At 46.5% G+C, this 18,143-nt stretch overlaps 1 protein-coding gene across 1 annotated transcript in view; it reads left to right on the plus strand.

The window, feature by feature from the left end:
* wnk4a (WNK lysine deficient protein kinase 4a) overlaps positions 1-18,110 on the plus strand; it is a 37,351-nt gene extending 19,241 nt beyond the window's left edge. Inside the window, exons 8-21 of the mRNA XM_068583846.1 lie at positions 1,261-1,630; positions 2,870-3,024; positions 3,702-3,775; positions 6,080-6,215; positions 6,559-6,675; positions 7,849-8,022; positions 9,934-9,988; positions 10,242-10,373; positions 11,559-12,403; positions 12,868-12,955; positions 14,780-15,320; positions 16,083-16,291; positions 16,390-16,481; positions 16,558-18,110. Coding sequence (XP_068439947.1) covers positions 1,261-1,630; positions 2,870-3,024; positions 3,702-3,775; positions 6,080-6,215; positions 6,559-6,675; positions 7,849-8,022; positions 9,934-9,988; positions 10,242-10,373; positions 11,559-12,403; positions 12,868-12,955; positions 14,780-15,320; positions 16,083-16,291; positions 16,390-16,481; positions 16,558-16,560 — 2,991 coding nt within the window. The 3' untranslated portion in view covers positions 16,561-18,110. The remainder of the gene's footprint in view (positions 1-1,260; positions 1,631-2,869; positions 3,025-3,701; positions 3,776-6,079; positions 6,216-6,558; positions 6,676-7,848; positions 8,023-9,933; positions 9,989-10,241; positions 10,374-11,558; positions 12,404-12,867; positions 12,956-14,779; positions 15,321-16,082; positions 16,292-16,389; positions 16,482-16,557) is intronic.
* Positions 18,111-18,143: the final 33 nt, after the last annotated feature.

The following is an 18,143-nucleotide window of genomic DNA, read 5'->3' on the forward strand; positions in this document are numbered from 1 at the left end:
AGTGCTGGTATGGTGCCTTTTAAACACGGGTTAAGCCAGTGGTTCTCAAACTGTGGGGCGCGACCCTCTGGTGGTGCGCACAGGTATTACAGGTGGAGCTGCAGATTCTTAAAATCCTTTATTAATCCCAGAGTGGTTGGATTATTCTCTGCATGTTATCATCTTTAGTAATGAAGGAGCTTTGTGCTGCTGTGAAGCTCTGTGACTTCACTGCCTTGCTCAAGGGCACTTCAACATGAAACTATGGGGAGAAAACAACCCAACCGGCTTCCTTGGTCATCTTTTTTTGCCAAATATGAGTTATTTTTTTGCACATTTATAACTTTATTAGCATTGTTTTAACAAAGTGATTAGTTTTTGCCAGATGGAGCAATCTGGTTTACTTGAAAGGGATTTAAATTTTCTTTAATCTATTCATTAAAAAAGCCGAATGGAGGAGTCTCAAAAGGTTGGACTGTTTCATTCCCATGTTGTCGGGACGGTGGGAACATTTTGCTTCCTCCAAAGCGGTGGCGCGACAGAAAAAGTGAACATCACATAACCGGTCTTTTGCCTTTTTGACCTTTGACCCCTGAGCAGCGAATGCCGGCTCGCTGACGCGTGACGCGTCGTCTTTTTACGGCTCCGTCGCGTCCGGCAGCAGCTTTTGAAAAAGCGCATGAAGAGAGCGCCTTCGCACAGCGCGTCAAGGACACGGCTCGGCATTTAATCATCGGCGGGCGGTAACGTGAGAGCGTGTCTGCAGGAAGCAGCCGAGGTCACGTCTTTAATAATATATAACGGCCGTCCTGCCTGCAACAAAACGGGCCTGTATACCTCCCCCCCACCCTTCCTTCCTCTATGTAGAGGTCACTTTTAATGAAAATTACAAGCCACAATTCCTTACCTGTTTACCTCCGTGCGGTAGTTTTCATCAAGATCAAATTTGCTATCGGCGGGGGACATCTCGTCCCGGGGCCGGTCCGCTGTAATCCGACCACGTGTTGAGAGGCGGGTTCGGACCGAGTGTCCCACTCGGGCCGGACCGGGGTGTCAAAAGAGGCCGAGCGAAAAGACAGAAGAGTCTGTGTGCTTGTTTTTTTGTTGTTTGTCGCATCAAACGAATGTCACAGCGGCTCAGAAAGGTGCGACCGCCCTCGTCTACGCATGGCGGCGGGGACACCAAGGACCGTGACTTGTGTGTGTATTTATATATATATATATATGTATGTGTATGTTCATGTTGTGCCCTGACCGTTCCTGCGCGGCGTGTTTACGCAGGTCGTGCTCGGCTTCGTGTGCGAGGCCGACTTCAAGCTCGTGGCCCGGGCCATACGGGACAGGGTGGCGGCCATCAAGCGCAAGCGGGAGAAGCTGAGGCGGCGGGCGGAGGAGCGGAGGAAGAAGTGCGAGGCCACGGAGGAGGAGGCCGAGGCCGAGGCCGCCCGACCTGTCACTAAAGTCGGTGACGTCGCCGCCAGAGAGTCCCCCGTCCCCGGCACCCCGACGCCGCCGTCCCCGGCCCCCGTCCTGTCGCCCGTCACCAGCTCGGTGGACTCCGGGGTCAGCTCCAGCTGCCCCGCGGAGCCGGAGGAGCCCGAGGCGGACCAGCACTTCCACATCCGGCACAACAGCTTGTCCTCAGCGAACTGTGAGCCGCCTCGTAAAGCCAACCGTACAATTAAGTGTCTGTCGTCGGCTCTTCTCGGCGCCCCCGTGGGGAGTTTGCATGTTCTCAGATCGAATCTCTTGAGGCTCGTAAAGCTCTTTTGAAACCGATAGCGTGCTGCAGGAACGAGTCCTTTTGCAGCGGCGAATGATTCAGCGCTTTTCATTTAACTTCCTGTTCCTTTTTCAAAGTAAAACTCGTACGTGTGAGCGCGATAACTCCAAAACACCTCGAGTGATTTCTCCAGATTTGGCACAAACGTCCACGTGGACTGACTGGATTTCGCAGGTCAAAAGGTCACCGTGATCACAAGACACATTGTCGGCCATAACTCATAAACATATGAAGCTAATCGTGCTAATTTACCTCACAAGGTAAAGCCTTTTCCAGCAGACATGAAGGCAAAGTGCAACTTTATTGGAGGATTCAAGCTTCATGTTGTTTAGCTGAGATGCGCCTGAAATACGGAAAAGATGTCTCATGAATGTTGAAGCCTTTAAGTGTCTTAAAAAGGCGGTTTCTAACGAGTAGCTCAATAAGTTTTGTTTCTACTCGCGCTCTTGGAAACATCTCTTACTTCTTAGAGGAACGGCTTTTGTTGAAGCGATAAACACACAAAATAAAAGTATGTAAAAGTATCAGTTTTACTTCTTTTTTTGTACTTTTACTTCAATAAAAACTATACCAGACTGTTACAAAAAGTCAAAATACATTAGTCTCATCAGCAACAATAGCAGTGCATCTTACAGTACAAGTTGTAAATATGTTTTAAGGAATACACGTTGTGAAACGTAGCATATTTCACTCTGAAATGTTAAAGCTACTACCTTCAAATACAGCACAGAGTTAATATACTCGGTTAAACCCGTTCAGATTGAGACATAGAGGCGGCGTTGATCTCGTGGCGCACGGGGAGGCGTGAACGGTGAACTAAACAGTCCGGTCCCTGTCGGCTTACGTCACGACATTTCTCAGTTTTCATCTGAAACAACAGCTCAAATGTCCTCGCTGGTGGTCCGATTGATCTCTAAATAAATTCGCCGGAGCAGCGTTAATCCTCCGTGGGGGTACGTCTCAGTCTGGGGTCATTAGATGTGTTGTTTCAGGCCGTGTGCGTGAGTGTGTGTGTGTACCGTACAGTTTGTGTCTGTTAGTCAGGCCACAACCGGTCACATGCTAATAGCTTATGTCCTTTTTTTTTCGTCTTTCTTGTTGAAACAGCTGACTGCGAGACGGACGGCTATCTGAGCTCCTCCGGGCTTCAGGATCCGCTGGAGGCCGGCAGCTTCAACGCGCCCGGGACCCCTCCCACCGCGCGCGCCGCCACGCGGGCCGCCGCTAACGGCCTCCCCATCCCGGCCCTCCGCTTCCCCTCGGTGAGCGGCCCGCCAAAGGATGACTTTGAAGACTTTACGAGACCTCCTTCATCAACACTGCTCAGTCTAACACGGTGTCGACGGGGAGTTATGTAAACCGCGTGGAGTCGGAGAGAAACACCTGACGACGAGGTTCATAAAACCTTCAGCAGTCGTATCTCACAGCTGAGGAAGGAGGAGCTGCTGAGTTTTTCACTTCTGAGTCAATATATGTGAAGATTTGCTCACTTTTTTCCATTTTAAACTACCTCACCTTGTTATTAATACGCTTTAAATGCTTCATTTGACTCGGAAGGGCTCGATTCAAGTCCTCACCTGGACCAAAGTACAGAGTTTAGCCCTGAATAACTCTCCAGGCGCTTTAAAACTGCCCACTGACACTGAAAGTTCACCTATATTTTACAGTTCTTCCCGAGGGAGTATATGTGCTGTATATTTCTAGCGATGCATCCAATAGTTGTGGAGACATTTCCATTAAAAACCCAAAATGTGGCGCCAGAGAAAAAGTCCTTTTATCCGTTCATCAAGTCAGTTGGTTTTCTACCCGGAGACAACGGAAATCAATAGAAAAAGCATCATATTTTCAAGCAAATCTCGATATTTAGGGGTTTAATGCATCAATGACGCCACATAAAGGTTGTGCTCACACTATTAAAGTACGTCTTTTCTATTTGCAGAGTATTGCTGTGTCCAACAACGTAGAACACGGCAACTTGGGGCTCCCCAGTGGCTTCCACTCACCTGTGGACAGGTAACGTCTCTTTTTCTGAGGAACATTGCACTTCCATCGTCCCTTCTGAATCGGAGTCAGAGGCCTTTAAGTCTCGTAGCGATGTCTGGTCTTCGCTCTGTAACTCCTCCTCTCCCCCCCTTCAACATCTGTGTGTCTTGCGACAACAAGCTCGAAGCGATCGTCTGTGTTTTCGTTGCAGAGAGGCACCGCGGACCCTCGCGGGTCTGCGTGTGATGTTGCGGAGGCCCTGTTTTCCATGTTGGTGGGATGTTGAGGGAGGGAGCGACTTTATTCTTAGCATGAGAGCCGACAATGGACGAACAGATTGTGTGTCTGTGTGTGTGTCTGTGCTTTAACCCGGTGAAAACTGTGGAAGCAATTTGGCTCCTTTTCCTCTGTGTTTGAGTCGTCGTAGGAACCCTAAATTAATTTTAATACTTGTGTTTATTGTATGTATTTGTTCAGCAAAGTCTTGGGAAAAAAATGTATATCTGCAAAAAAAACGCTTTTAAAAGATATTTTGATCGTAACTATGAACATCCAGCATGATATGAGCCAGATTCCACCAAAAAAGCCTCCTGGAGCGTTAATAAGACACCTTTTTGGAAAGATTAGGACCTAAAGAATCAGAATCTGCAACAAAAATCACAATAAAACAAAGTATTGGTCTGTTAGGAAGGAGTTTCAGTCAAAAAACTGTGTAGTTCGGTTCAAAAATGGAGAAAAAAAATACATTTTATGCCAAAAGATTGTCTGGATGGGGCATGCTGGGACTTAACATTTCCTGATGGTTAATTAATTAATTTAAAAAAAATGTGTCTACATTCTTAAAAAAAAAACTTTATCTATGTCCCGAGGTTACATCTTCAAATTGCTAGTTTTGTTTTGAATGAATTTGTGATCCTAAACACCTCGGTTTCGTCCTCTTTAGTGACTACACACACATTTATTTAAAGGAAAATCATTGAGATTATTACTGAAAATACAGTTAAAATATGTTTACGGCCAGTTTACTTTATCTTGTTGGTGGTAGATTGAAACAAATCTCGAGTATCACGTGTCACAACAGCTTAGTGCACTATTTAAAAAGACCCATTAATTAATCATCCCTCTGAGAAAAGCCTCGGCTTACGGCTCACAACTGCCTTCCGTCATCGCTTTGCGATATCAACACAAAATCTAATTTAATCTCGCTTTGCCCGGTTTCCATGCGCTCATTGTTCGAAGGTGAAAACAGGCTTCGCTTTGAACTGGAGTTACCCGCGAGCCGGAGGTTTTTTAAAGAGGAAAAGAGGGCGCACGCTGCCAACCAGCAGGCCTGTAAATGTTTGCAGCCTCTGGGAGTGGAGGGGAGTCTGTGACCGCAGCAGAAGAAGAAGAAGAAAAAAGACCCAGGAGACGCAATTAGCTGCTGAAGCAAAAGCTTTTTATGTAACTCAGAGGAACGTTCTCCAGTTCTCCAGAAACCCCAAAAACTCCTCCATTGTATGAAGGCGAGGGATCACGTCGCCTCGTATAAAGACTCTAAACGGGCCTCTTTAAAACTGCATTGTTTAACGCGGCTGTTCACACCCTGGATGCTGGAACACATCAGGACTTTACTTCACACCTCACAGTGCAGTTTATGGTATGGAAGACCATTACCGCCACAGGAAAATTATTAAAATAATTTGAATAAGTCAAAATTATGAGATAAAAAGTCATTATTATGAGACAAAAAGTCATTATGAGATAATAAAGTCATAATTATGAGATAAAAAGTGATAATTGTGGGATAAAAAGTCATTATTATGAGATAAAATGTCAAAATTATGAGATAAAAAGTTATAATTATGAGATAAAAGTCATTATTATGAGACAAAAAGTCATTATGAGATAATAAAGTCATAATTATGAGATAAAAAGTCAAAATTATGAAATAAAAAGTCATAATATATGAAATAAAAAATTATTATTATTAGATAATAAAGTTGAAATTATGAGATGAAAAGAATTTTTTATGAGATTAAAAGTCATAATTTTGAGATAAAAAGTCATAATTATGAGATAAAAAAAATCAAAATTATGAGAAAAAGTCATTATTAGAAGTAATGAGTTTAAAAATAAGTTTAAAAAAATACAAATAAAACTCATAATGACTTTTCTATTATAAGATTTTTTTTTTGTGGCGGTAATGGCCTTCCATATACTTACCATGTATTACCAAGACAATCCGCCGAGATGGACGATGCATCTACTTTGAGATTACCGCCTGAGGAAGGTTCCTTCCTTCCTTCCTTCTTTCCTTCTTCTAAACATCATCTATCATGTGTTTCCCTGCAGCTACGCCTCCGACGTGACTTCGGGCTTGAGCGACGGCTACGAGGGCCCGAGCGAGAAGAGCGAGAAAACGGCGGCGAGGCGAACAGCCGGGAAGCTGTTCAGGAGGCGGGCGCGCTCGCGGCTGCGCATCACCGGGGTACGGATCCATTTTTAACCCCTCGAGGGATGCTGCGGCGCTGCACCCGGGTTACGTTATCAGTCACTGTGTGTTATTCGCCCGGCGACCGCAGTACATTTCCCTTCTGATCAGGACACTGAGCGGCCTGTTAACGAGCCGATCCGGCCCGGGGGCGGAGCCAAACATATCATGCATTACCACAGGGTCAAATAGTGCACTGTGGTAGTGCAATGCACACACATTTTACACACACATGCATACAAACACACATTGTGCCTCCCGCGTGTGACTTTGCTCAGGGTTTTTAGAGGGTAAACAGACACGCCCGTCACTGCCGTTGACCCGGTGTCCGTCTCCGCAGCTCTCGGACAAAGTGGACCGCGTGGTGGAGTGTCAGCTGCAGACGCACAACGACAAGATGGTGACCTTCAAGTTCGACCTGGACGGAGATAACCCCGAAGACATCGCCGCCGTCATGGTGAGTTGTCGCCGGCGCTTCGCGGCCCCGACAGGTCCCGTATTCAGAACGACGAAAGATCAAACAGGTTATGGGAATTACAAGAGAAATGAAGAGGATGTTATGGGTTTACAGTGGAACTATTCAGTCTTGTTTTTTACAGACTGAAGCTCACAGAAATAACTGAATGAAGTCATGCCGTCAGCTGATGAGTCCGGCAGATTCCTCTGTCTCGGCTGAACGTACACGTGATTCATGCGCTTCAGCTGGCGGCTCTTTGTTTGTCGACGATATCTCTGACTGATGTTTTTACTGAGCTTCCTGTGGAGTGACGCAGGGCTTCATCTGAGGGGAGGGCGGCGGGTTTTTACAGACAGATAGGAAAACTACAGTACTTTTACTGCTACTTTTGTGTACTTTTGCTGTAGGTACTCTCAACTTTGCAGTTTGGAAAGAAAACACACGATCGACTCCTAAAACAAGAGTCATTTTTTTATTGATTAAACCCCTAAACTTTTTATGAAGGAGTTCAAATTTGCTGCACCTCCAAGAGTTGAAACAGGAAAAGACTTCTTACACACTACCTACACGCTTATTACACGCTTATTATACATGCTTATACACTTCTTACACACTTACACCCTACTTACATGCCTATTATACATGCTTACTAGACATGCTTACACACTACTTCACGTGCTTACACACTTACATGCTTACACACTACTTAGACGCTACTTACACGCTTACACACTACTTAAATGCTCACACACTACTTACATGCTTACTTCACATGCTCACACACTACTTACATGCTTACTTCACATGCTTACACACTACTTACATGCTTACTTCACATGCTCACACACTACTTAAATGCTTACTTCACATGCTTACACACTACTTACATGCTTACACACTACTTACATGCTTACACACTACTTAATGCTTACACACTACTTACACACTTATACACTACTTATATGCTTACTACACACGCTTACACATTACATACATTAGTATTAACAACACAATAATCTAATATATCATAACATAACAGTGGCCATTCTATTTTAAATCCTGTACATTTACATGTCAGAGAGTATTTTCACGCCGTGTCATTGCTGCTTTGATCCATGAAGTTTGATCCACAGTTCTCACCAAAGCATCTAAAACACCTTTTTGCTCTCCAAGGTGCACAATGAGTTCATCCTCCCGTCGGAGAAGGAGGGCTTCATCTACCGCATGGGCGACATCATCAAGCGGGCCGAGGCGCTGATGGACAAAGAGCAGCCGGACCCCTGCGGCGCCCACCGGCTCCCTCAGCCGGCTTTCCACCACGGGGCGAACTCCTTGTCGTCCTCGCAGGTCAGCGGCGAAACTCTACATCACAGCACTGTTATCCGCGGGGAAAAAAGGAAGTGACTGTGAGCGTACGTTGTGTGATAATCATAAATTAAATCGGGGATGTGTGTTCTCGCTGTGAGGACCCATAAATCTGGTGTAGTGCTTCTTATTATACTGGGAATGAAAAACCCAGTGGAGTGGTTTCCTCCCTGTCTTTGCCCTAAAAACATTCAAGGTTAAGTGTTCCTAAAGCCACCTGAGCGGGTTCTTCCATCTCAAACGTCGTGTTATAAATCTCTGTGATTTGTGGCAACATGCCCTCATGCCTGTATTTGTTCCCGCAAACCTTTTTTTTTCCCGCCATAATTAAACTTTCCGGCGTGTCCGCCCACGTTGAACCGGTGGAATAATTAAAGTTTGGATTCTTTAAGCCTCTCTGATTTCAGGAAATTCTGTAAAATTTGTGTGAAAAAATCCTGGAAAAACTTGCCACAGTGCACAAAATATGAGCTAATGCCAAAATCAGATGTGTTCGCTCAGAGGAAAGCAAAGTTTTTTGTTCTGCCGGGACTCTTCTTTCTTTCCACTCTGTAAAAACACGCAGAACAAAAGCTCCTTGTTGCCCGTCAGTGGAAAGGAGATGTTCATCGATGACAGAGAGAAGAATAAAGTGCGGCCCAACGCAGAGAAAGAGCAGTCGGCTATCCGTTTCCCCGCCCGCTGGGCTGCATCGTTATCCTCAAGCCGCTGTGGACAAATCTCTGCTGGCTCCACTCCAGCAGCTGATTAAAAAAACACTGCATGGGCCTGCACCCCCCAAAGACTCCAAAATATATATATATATAACTAAATCCAGAGCCCTGCAGAGACTGGGCTCTCTTCTGGCTGCAGGACGCTATTCTGAGCGTTTAAGGGGAAGAGGCACTGAGTGTAAATGCAGCTCGACGACCTGGAAAGACGTGTCAGTCGAGCTGTTGCGCGTCTCCTCGATCCAGCGCTTGGAATAAAACAGCAGCGCGTTTATGAAGGTAGATTTGTGTCTTTTTTACCCGGGCAAATTTCTTGTCTGCAGGTAAATTATCTCCAATTCTTTGCTCTCAATTCAAAAAAATATTTTTTTTTTTATTTTTTTTTAACGCTCTCAAAAAAAATTGCTCTCAAAAAAAAATTTGCTCTTAAAAAAAAAATCGCTCTCCAAAAAAAAATTGCACTCTCAAATAAAAAAGGGCTTTCAAAACAAAAAAAACTGCTCTCAAAAAAAAAAGTGCAGTACACATTTGTAGGACCGAGTGTGTACTATACGTTAGGCAAGTTTTTTTTTTAAAGCACTTTTTTTTTGGGAGCAAATTTTAGTTTTGAGAGCATTTTTTTTTAAAAATTATAAGCAAAGATTTGGAGATAATTTACTTACAAACTACAAATTTGCTCGGGTAAAAAAGACAGAAATCTACCTTCATACGCGTTGAGCTGAATCCACATCCACAAACTACCCAGATTGTTATCGTGTAATAATAGTTATATGTAAATGGTTAATAGCTCATAAATCAACTTCAATGGATGGATTATAGCATTGAACCACTGAAAAACGTTGTGTAACTTCTTCTGTGGGCGACGTCACGCTCTCTTCCTGTATGTCATCACTCCATAATTAATATGCACACAGATGTCTTTCAGGAGGAATTAAGCAATCAACATTTTTGGACTGACGTGGTTGTAAAACCGCATTTTGTACACGAGGCGTCATTTCTACCAACGTCAGAGTCCTGCAGCCAACAGGGTGTAATACTGAGTAGTGTGTTGTATTAATATGAACACAATACTCTCCAGTTCGCCCCCCCCCACTCCCCCTCCTCCCTCCATTACCACTGGCTGCTTTTTTAAACTGCAGCTGAATCACACAGAGATTTTTCATCCACATGTTCTCTCTTGCAGCCCAACCTGCACAGTCACACCCTGCCGCGAACACACTCCTCCTCTTCTCTGCCCGGTAAGTCTCACGTTGGCTCATTTGATGCACGAGGATGATTATGAACGAATGAATCGCATGCCCAACTTAATCCTCTAATCATGCCCGAGTAACATTAAGCAGACTGTCTTCCTCACAGCGTTGTCGGATTAACTTTGCAATTGTTTGTTGCATTAATCCTATTTTTGCATGATAATTGAGCGCATGGTCCTCCACTCACTCACTCACGCATGCATCTGTGTGTGTGTGTGTGTGTGTGTGTGTCTTGTCGTAGACTTCAGTGTGGCTAGCGCGAGCGTAGAGGCACGTGGCTCCCCCGCGTGCCCCAATGGAGACGTCTTCGGCGCAGACGTTACTTCACCCGGGCGACCTCTAATCCGCTCCCAGTCTTTCCACAGCGGCCCAGGTAAATAGCCCCTCCCACTGGTGCCCGGCCGCGAAGAGGCCCCGGCATTGTTTACTGTAAAAAAAAAAAGAAAAAATGTTACAGTCCGTTGGCAACGAATAAGTGGAAGCTCGGCTCTTCTCATAAAAAACCCTCCTCCTCCTCCTCTTCCTCCTCTTCCCCTCCTTTTCACGGGCCCGTCCCCCTTGGTATTGTTCAGACATGGCGCCATCCTCCACCTCCCACCCCTCCTACACCTCAAAGCCTCCGTCTGTGTCTGCTTTGCGGCGAGGGCCTCTCGGGTAATTACCTCACCTGAAGGGCGCTTTCTGGCCTTTTCAGGGGTGGCTGTGAATGCGGGACGCTGTGAGCTTTTCCCCTCCCAGCGTTAGCGATAGCCGGCAACATCTGTTTGCCGCTACAAAACTCCGACTGTATTTCCAAGAAAGCCTCCCTCCCATCGTAGAGGGGGGGTTGAAGTCAATTAAAGAACACACACGTCCGCCATGTGTCCACCTCCCGTATATCCGGACGCTCTCATCCCATCTCTGCTGGACGTCGTCCAACCGCATTGGTCGCTTACGCAATGCCTCTCGGCCACCCGCCGCCTCAGTGTTGCCTAAGCTATGTTTCCCTTTCAGCGTGGAACAAGTAGAGGCTGCTTTGCATCATCGGGAACAAGAGGAGGGGAGTTTTATAGCTGTGGCACCGTTGTCAAAGTAAATGTCAAATCAATGGATGGGGCTGTGTTATTGGCTCAACTGGAGGAGTGACGAGTCGACCCCCTGTTTTAATCTCACAATCAGACCTGAAAGAGTTGTGTACACACAACCACGTGGGCTCCGTTTTCAAAACCCTTTAAAAAGAAAAAGCCACCCGCTTTCGAAGCCTCCGAATCCCACGCGGCCATCTTAAAGCCTGGCAATTACAAGCGGGTACAGCTTCAGACAAAACGTCTTTGTTCCCCCTGGTGGAAACCCCGCTGTGTGCAAGTACAGGGATGGATTAATTCTCCACATGGCGGATGTCTTTGGCTGCGGTGAAGAAATAGTCTGAAAGAGAGAGAGGAAGAAAGTGATCTCACGTCGTATTTAATCGCTTGTTGCATCCGTGGTCGTTTTTCCACCCATCACAGATCTGCTCCCCGCTCCGCTCCAGTGTGGCGTTGTTGTTAAAGCTGTCGTTTTAATCCCTTTTGTCTTCCAGGCTCCCCCCTCCATTATCAGCACCACCACCACCACCACCACCCTGCGTCTCTCCTGCCGCACCACCAGCACTACCACTTGCCCTACATGGGCCACAGTAGCTTCCCGTTCCAGTACCAAGGCCCTCCTCCGGGCTCCCCGACGCCCGGCGGCGGCGGCAGCGGCGTCCATCCGCCCCTCGCGCGCGTAGCTAGCAGCCCCACCTTCCCCTCCGCTACCTCCCCGGCTTCCTCCAGTCCTCTCAATGAGACCCACAGCCCCGGTAGCAGCGACGGCGGCGCCACCATGTCCCCGTCCAGCCCTCAGCATCCCAACATGTGGCCCGCTCACACGCAGCCTCTTTTCTCCCTAGCGAACGTCATCTCCATGGCTATGAGCATGGCTCAGTCGTTCATCCCTCCCGCCCAGGGGATGCCGGCCTCCTCCTACCCGGGATACCACAACCAGCTCCCCGCTCACATGGCCCCGCAGTCCGGTTACCCCTCCGTGTACTACCAGAACTCTCCAGTGGAGGCGCATTACCTCACTAACGTCTACCACAACCAGGAGAGCTCGCCTCTGGCGGCGGACGGAGCCGGCTTCCCTCATCCGAGCTGGCTGCATCCCGTCTCGCCGCCGTCCGTGCCGTCCACGCCACCGCCGGCTCGCCGGGAGCCCTTCCGGCAGGCCGGGCCCTTCAGCCCCCCCGTCAGTCCCCCGCCGGTCGGCGCCACCCGGGAGGACGGCCTCCAGGATTACGTGGACTCGTACTCGGCTCAGGTGCCGGTCCAGGCCGAGCCCGAGTCACAAGTCTCCGGTTCAAACTCTGATCTTTCAACTTCTCCGCCAGAGAGCCCAAAAAGCACCGTGAGTCACCGTCTTATTAAAGGAAATATATTACATGCATGCAAATCATCACTTAAATGAGAATTATTTAACATGCAATAATTTTTCAGACCAAAATAACACATTTTTAGCTTCTTTAATGTGAGGATTCGCACCTTTTCTCTATTTTTAAATGATTGTAAACTGAATATTTGTATTTTTGGTCGGACAGAACAAGCTATTTATAGACACCGACTTGGGCTCGGGGGAATGCAGATGGCTTCTGTCGCTCTTTTAAGACATTTTATTGATTACTTTAATAAGAATTAAACACACAACGATCCATTGTCATCTATTCCAACACCTCAACTCTCGTTCCTCATGTAAAATCTGCGTACTGCGCAGTGGATCTTTGCATCTCAGCGAGCAAAAGGTCAATAATAACTGACCATGAACGTGTGTCATGGTCACGTCTAACACTCCCAATGTTTCTACTTCCTGTCCAGTTATCCTCCTTCATCATTCCACTGCACCCCGCTGCACCTGAGATGGTAACCAGCACCCCGAAACCAAAAGCCTCCTCGACTGAACCCGGTAAGGAACACTTCCGGCAACAGCTCTTCCTCTTCCTCCTCCTCCTCCAACACCTTGTGTGTTGTGTGTTAGCAGCCTGAGGGGTGCTTGAAATGATAACACACTGTACAATGTTCATGTTTGCACCCCAAACACACACAAACACACACAAACGCACTGTTTTTCTCCCCCTTTGGTGCTGCTTTTAATGATGTATCGCGTCTAAATACAACCTGAAATCTCGGTTACGGACAATTTGGCCCTCGAGTTTGTTTTCCTCTCTCTCTCTCTCTCTCTCTCTCTCTCTCTCTCTCTCTCCCTCTCTCTCTCTCTCTCTCTCTTTCTCGACATTATCCCCCCTGGCCGGGGGCCTCAGGAGCCATTGCGTAACGGTGCGTCTGGATGTAATGTTCCATTGAAAACCAACACAAACGTAGGTGCGATCGCGGCCCTTCCCACCGGCGGCGGCCAATCAGCGGGCGGCGGCGCTCGTTACAGGCCTCTCCTCCCTCTCTCCTCTCTCTCTCTCTCTCCTCTCTCTCTCCTTCTCCTCTCTCTCTCCCTCTCCTCCCCCCTCGTACCCACGCCTCGGTGTTTATACCCTCCTCACGAGCCCTCGCTCAACAGAGTCCCTCTTGTTTCAGCGGGCGCAGACCCAAACACCATCTGTGTTTACTGTGAGAAGGACACCTAGTGGACAAGCTGAGGCACTGCGGGACTTTAACCGAGTTTAACTGGGTGTTTGCAGAAGTTTGTGACGGCAGATGAACGACTGCATCGTTTATTATCTGTCGTGGATTTAATTAATCGATCAGACTTTATTTGTCGCACTTTTCATGCAAATAAAATCTGACAAAAAAGGGCTACAACCCTTTTTTCACATTACTTTGTTATTAACAAAAGATGAAATGATAACAGAACCACAAAAAAAGATCAGCGGTAGGATTTAAAATTAGTAAAGCTCGTTTAAAATCCATATTTGAAGAGGTGAAAGACAATGAATATAAAAAATACATTAAAAAAAACCTTGATTTAAAGCCCCACTAAACATGTAAAATACAATAAATATTAGAAAGATGAATATATAAAGCTTGATTTTAAGCCAGATTAACAAAGTAAAACACACGTGATTAGATTTCAATCAAACTCTGGAAGTCAGGAACGAGTGAAGCTTTGTCCTGATGATCAATCGTCTCTGATCAGATTACAGAACAATCACTCAGACGACTGTCTGTCAATCCTTTAAATAGTCAGTCGGGTTCTGCAGCACACACACACTCACACACACTCACACACACACACACACACACACACACACGTCAGCTTCTTGTTCACGGCCGCTAGAGGTAAGTAGAAGGAGCGCTGCAAGAATCAAGCAATAAAATGCATCTATTAGATGGAAATGTAGCTTCTGAATCAGGTAATTTATAACATTTAATCTTTAAAGGAACTCGTAAAAGTGTTTTTAAACATGCTGCTGGATTTGTGGAGAGCATTTAGTTCACATTGCAGGTCATATACTGAAATATATGTCTTATAGAAATAGGAAATAGTAGTTTTCAATAAATTATATTGCGGGAAAATCTGTGTTTTAGGAACAAAAAAAGAGAAAATATATTTTCTCTCAAAAAAACTATTTAAGTTTACTAAACAAATTGTTTCCTGGTGAGTAATTAAGTACTTTTAAACTTTGTAAATATTAAATATTGGTTTCTGTTCATGACAGAAAACTACTACAGTTCAAATGTGAGATGTAAAAGTCTAACATCAAGATGTAACAAACAAGTCTGGCTCATGGGGCTCACCTCAGATTTAGTTGAACTCTTCTCTTCTTCAATACCACAGAAGTCCTCTCTGCACCCGTCACTGTGGGGCGCTTCCAGGTGACTCCCAGCATGCACGTCCCGGCGCCCGCCGCCGCTCCCGCAGCGCCGGCGGCGGCGGCGGACGGCGGCAGCACGGCGTCAGAGAGCAGCACGGAGGAGCAGGCGGAGTCTGAGACGAGCCTCTGCACCTCCCTCACCGCGTCCCCTCCTCACCAGCATCCCCACAGGGGGCAGCAGGACGGCGGCGAGGAAGAGGTGGACGACGATGACGAGGAGGAGGAAGAGGTCGTCGGGGAACGGCAGAGGACGAGGAAGAGGAGCCGGAGGAGAGCGTACAGCCTGAGCCTCATGGGAACGTCGGCGGACAGCGGGCTCTCGGTGACGGCGGCCGAGACGGAGGGCAGGCTGTGGGACGGGGCGGCGGGCAGCCCGCAGTACGGCAACGCCCTCCACCACCTGTGGCTGACGACCTACAAGCGCGGCAACCCCTACATGAGCAGCGACGACTCCGACAGCGACGACTCCGACATGCTGGAGGAGCTGCAGGAGCTCAGGGAGAAGTGAGTGACGGAGGTCCACGCGGCTTTCGACATGGGAAAGAGGAAAAACGACACGATATGAGTAGAATAGGAACATTGAGAGCTTTCACAGAGGCTCTCGCTCTCATCACACACTTATCAATGACTTCCATGTCTTTGGTGAAACTTCGGGACTCTTTAGGCAGAATTTATCCCGTAAATTCACCAGTTTTAAAACTGAACAACTCTCCTGTATGAACACAGATCTGCATCAAAATGTTTTCATCGGCGGACGAGGTTCCTTTTCCTTTGGCAACCTTTTTATTTATTTCAGAATTCAGTTGAAAAATGACTTATTTAATTATATAAAAAAGAAGTTAATGTTCAATCGCTTCCTAGATTCCAAAGATTACGTATAAAAAAAAAAGAAAAGATTTTGGCCAAATGCATCAAACTCCTCACATTTGAGAATATATTTGAAGAATAATCTTCTGTAAATCTAGACTACAATTATGATGCTATATTAGCACACAATCTTATCATAACACAAACGTTTTGAGGCCTCAATTTACTCAAATCCACTTGCTGTTAAGGATTATTCATGACCATCTTATCCACTTTTGATTTTACTTGTTAGCAAAGGTGTCATGACGTTAATCAACCTCCAAACAGATGTAAAAGTACCATCATGAGCTGAAAGTCTCTGCATGATGCCGTTAGACGATAAACCTGCTACATTGCGACTTAAAAAAACACAACTAACACAGTACAAGTACACTGACGCTGCTCCTCGTCCCCCATCAGACACGTGTCGGAGGTGCAGGCCCTGCAGGCCGCCCAGAGGAGAGAGATCGAGGCGCTGTACGAGAAGATGGGGAAGACGCCGCCTCCGGGCATCGTGTCCCCGGCCGCCATGCTCTCCAGCCGCCAGCGCCGCGTGTCCAAAGGCGGCGGCTTCCCGCCGTCCCGCAGGAACAGCCTGCAGCGCCTGGACATGTTGCCGCTGCTTCAAGGCAAGCGGGAACATCCTACTGTTACGTTTCACCGCCTGGTGATGTGACGACCTTCGTAAAAGGCTTCGTTTTTAACTTTTTTCAACGCGATTGTTCAGGTATCATCAGGAGGAACTCCCTCGGCGGCAGCAGCAGCGGCGGCTCCCACGACAAACCCAACAAAGGCGTCACCTTCGACATCAGTAGAATGGTGAGCGGACGCTGCGACGTTACTGTCATTCCCGATGCTTCGTTCTTTACTTCATGCGTTTCTTTTTTCTCTCCAGTAAGAAACGCTGCAGCCGAGCCGAGCCGCGTCTCCGGACTACCTCATCCGAAGTGTGACTGCGGGAGGAGGTCCAACCAAAGCGAGGCGGATCGCTTTCACACTTTTCTCACCGGGCCGACCCGTCAGCAAACACCGCCAGTGGTCATTTACCTCAACGTATACACACATATGAACTGTCGGCAACAGAGCCGGACTTCACGCGGGAGGAAACTGTAACGTCCAGTTTTCAGCCCTCTGGTGCAGCCGAAGAACAAAAAAAAAAAAAAAACAGCTTCTGAAAAATCTGGCTCACGTTCCAACGTTTTTTTTTATTATTCTCTTTTTGTAAATAAACTCCGAAATCCAGGCTGCCAAAGCAAAAGGTTTCAATGATTTATCCGAGCTTTCAGCATTGACGGGCGCTGCGGTGACCTTCCTATGACTTTGACCTATGACCTTTTTTTTCCTGACAACATTTTCGGATTAATCTTGCAATTTGATTTGCTGTATTTCATGAATGATGTCACAGCTGCACAGTGAACGTTGCCTCTAGATGCATTGTACAGTTTGATTGAATCAAATGTATATTGTGAAAGCATTTTGTTCGTCGTACATCTTCTGGGTTCTTCGGTGACGGGCGCGACCTTCGTTCTCTCCGGCCTCGGAGCGGTTTGACCGCGGTCCCTGACGGGTTTTTTTTTTAAGATGCGGAGACGGTGGTTTTCTCACTTTGCACAGAGCAAGCGGTACAACGAGGAGATCAAGATGTAACACTGCAGAGAGAAAGAGTTAGCTAGAAACACAGCCGGGCTTCAGCAGAAAGAAAAGCAGCTTTTTAAAACGAATAATTAAGGGAGAGATTTGCAAAAAGACGTCACACATCACTCTCGAAACACTACGTCAGTGATTTCTCTGCATCAAGAAGTCGTGAAAAATCCATCGAGGTCCTTCCTGTTGAATGTACACGTGTACATAGATTTATAGATCATGTTTACATGTCACGAGTAAACTAAACATGTAACTTTAACCCTTGCTCAAGCAAAAATGTAATTTTGTGGCTTGTTCCCTAGATCAAGCACCTAGTGCACTTTAGTCACTTCTTTTTGTGCTCAATCATTTTTGTTGATACGACTGTTCGCTCGAGGAAGAGACGTAATGTTTCATAGTATATATATATTTGTATTTCCACGGAGGGAGGTAGAGAATATGCTCCAGTTTATGATGTATGATCACAGTAACGACGATCTACCCTCCCGTAAGTTTTTTAATAATCAGTACAAGCTGTGAATGTGTAGCTGTTGCCTTCTGACATATCCAGAACACACTGAATCTTCTGGCAGTGGAACTCATGTACGTTTTTCCTCTAAAAGTTCATAATATATTCAGAGAAGTTCCTTTTTTTCCAAATTTTTTGAATGTAAATATATAATTGTATTACTTTCTGAAGCTGCTGCTGTCCTGCCATGCTGAATCTGTGCCTTTCCCTGACAATGTCTTATTTTATATTTTTACGCTCAAGATTCGGTGGCTAGATCAGACTGTGTATCAAATTTTGACAAAAATAAATGCAATTGTAAATACCGCGGCTCTTTTGTCATCTTTACT

Source organism: Clinocottus analis, unplaced genomic scaffold (genome assembly GCF_023055335.1).
Source record: "Clinocottus analis isolate CAN_PGR_092001 unplaced genomic scaffold, fCliAna1.0.p SCAF_19, whole genome shotgun sequence".
NCBI classification, from domain to species: Eukaryota; Metazoa; Chordata; class Actinopteri; order Perciformes; family Cottidae; genus Clinocottus; species Clinocottus analis.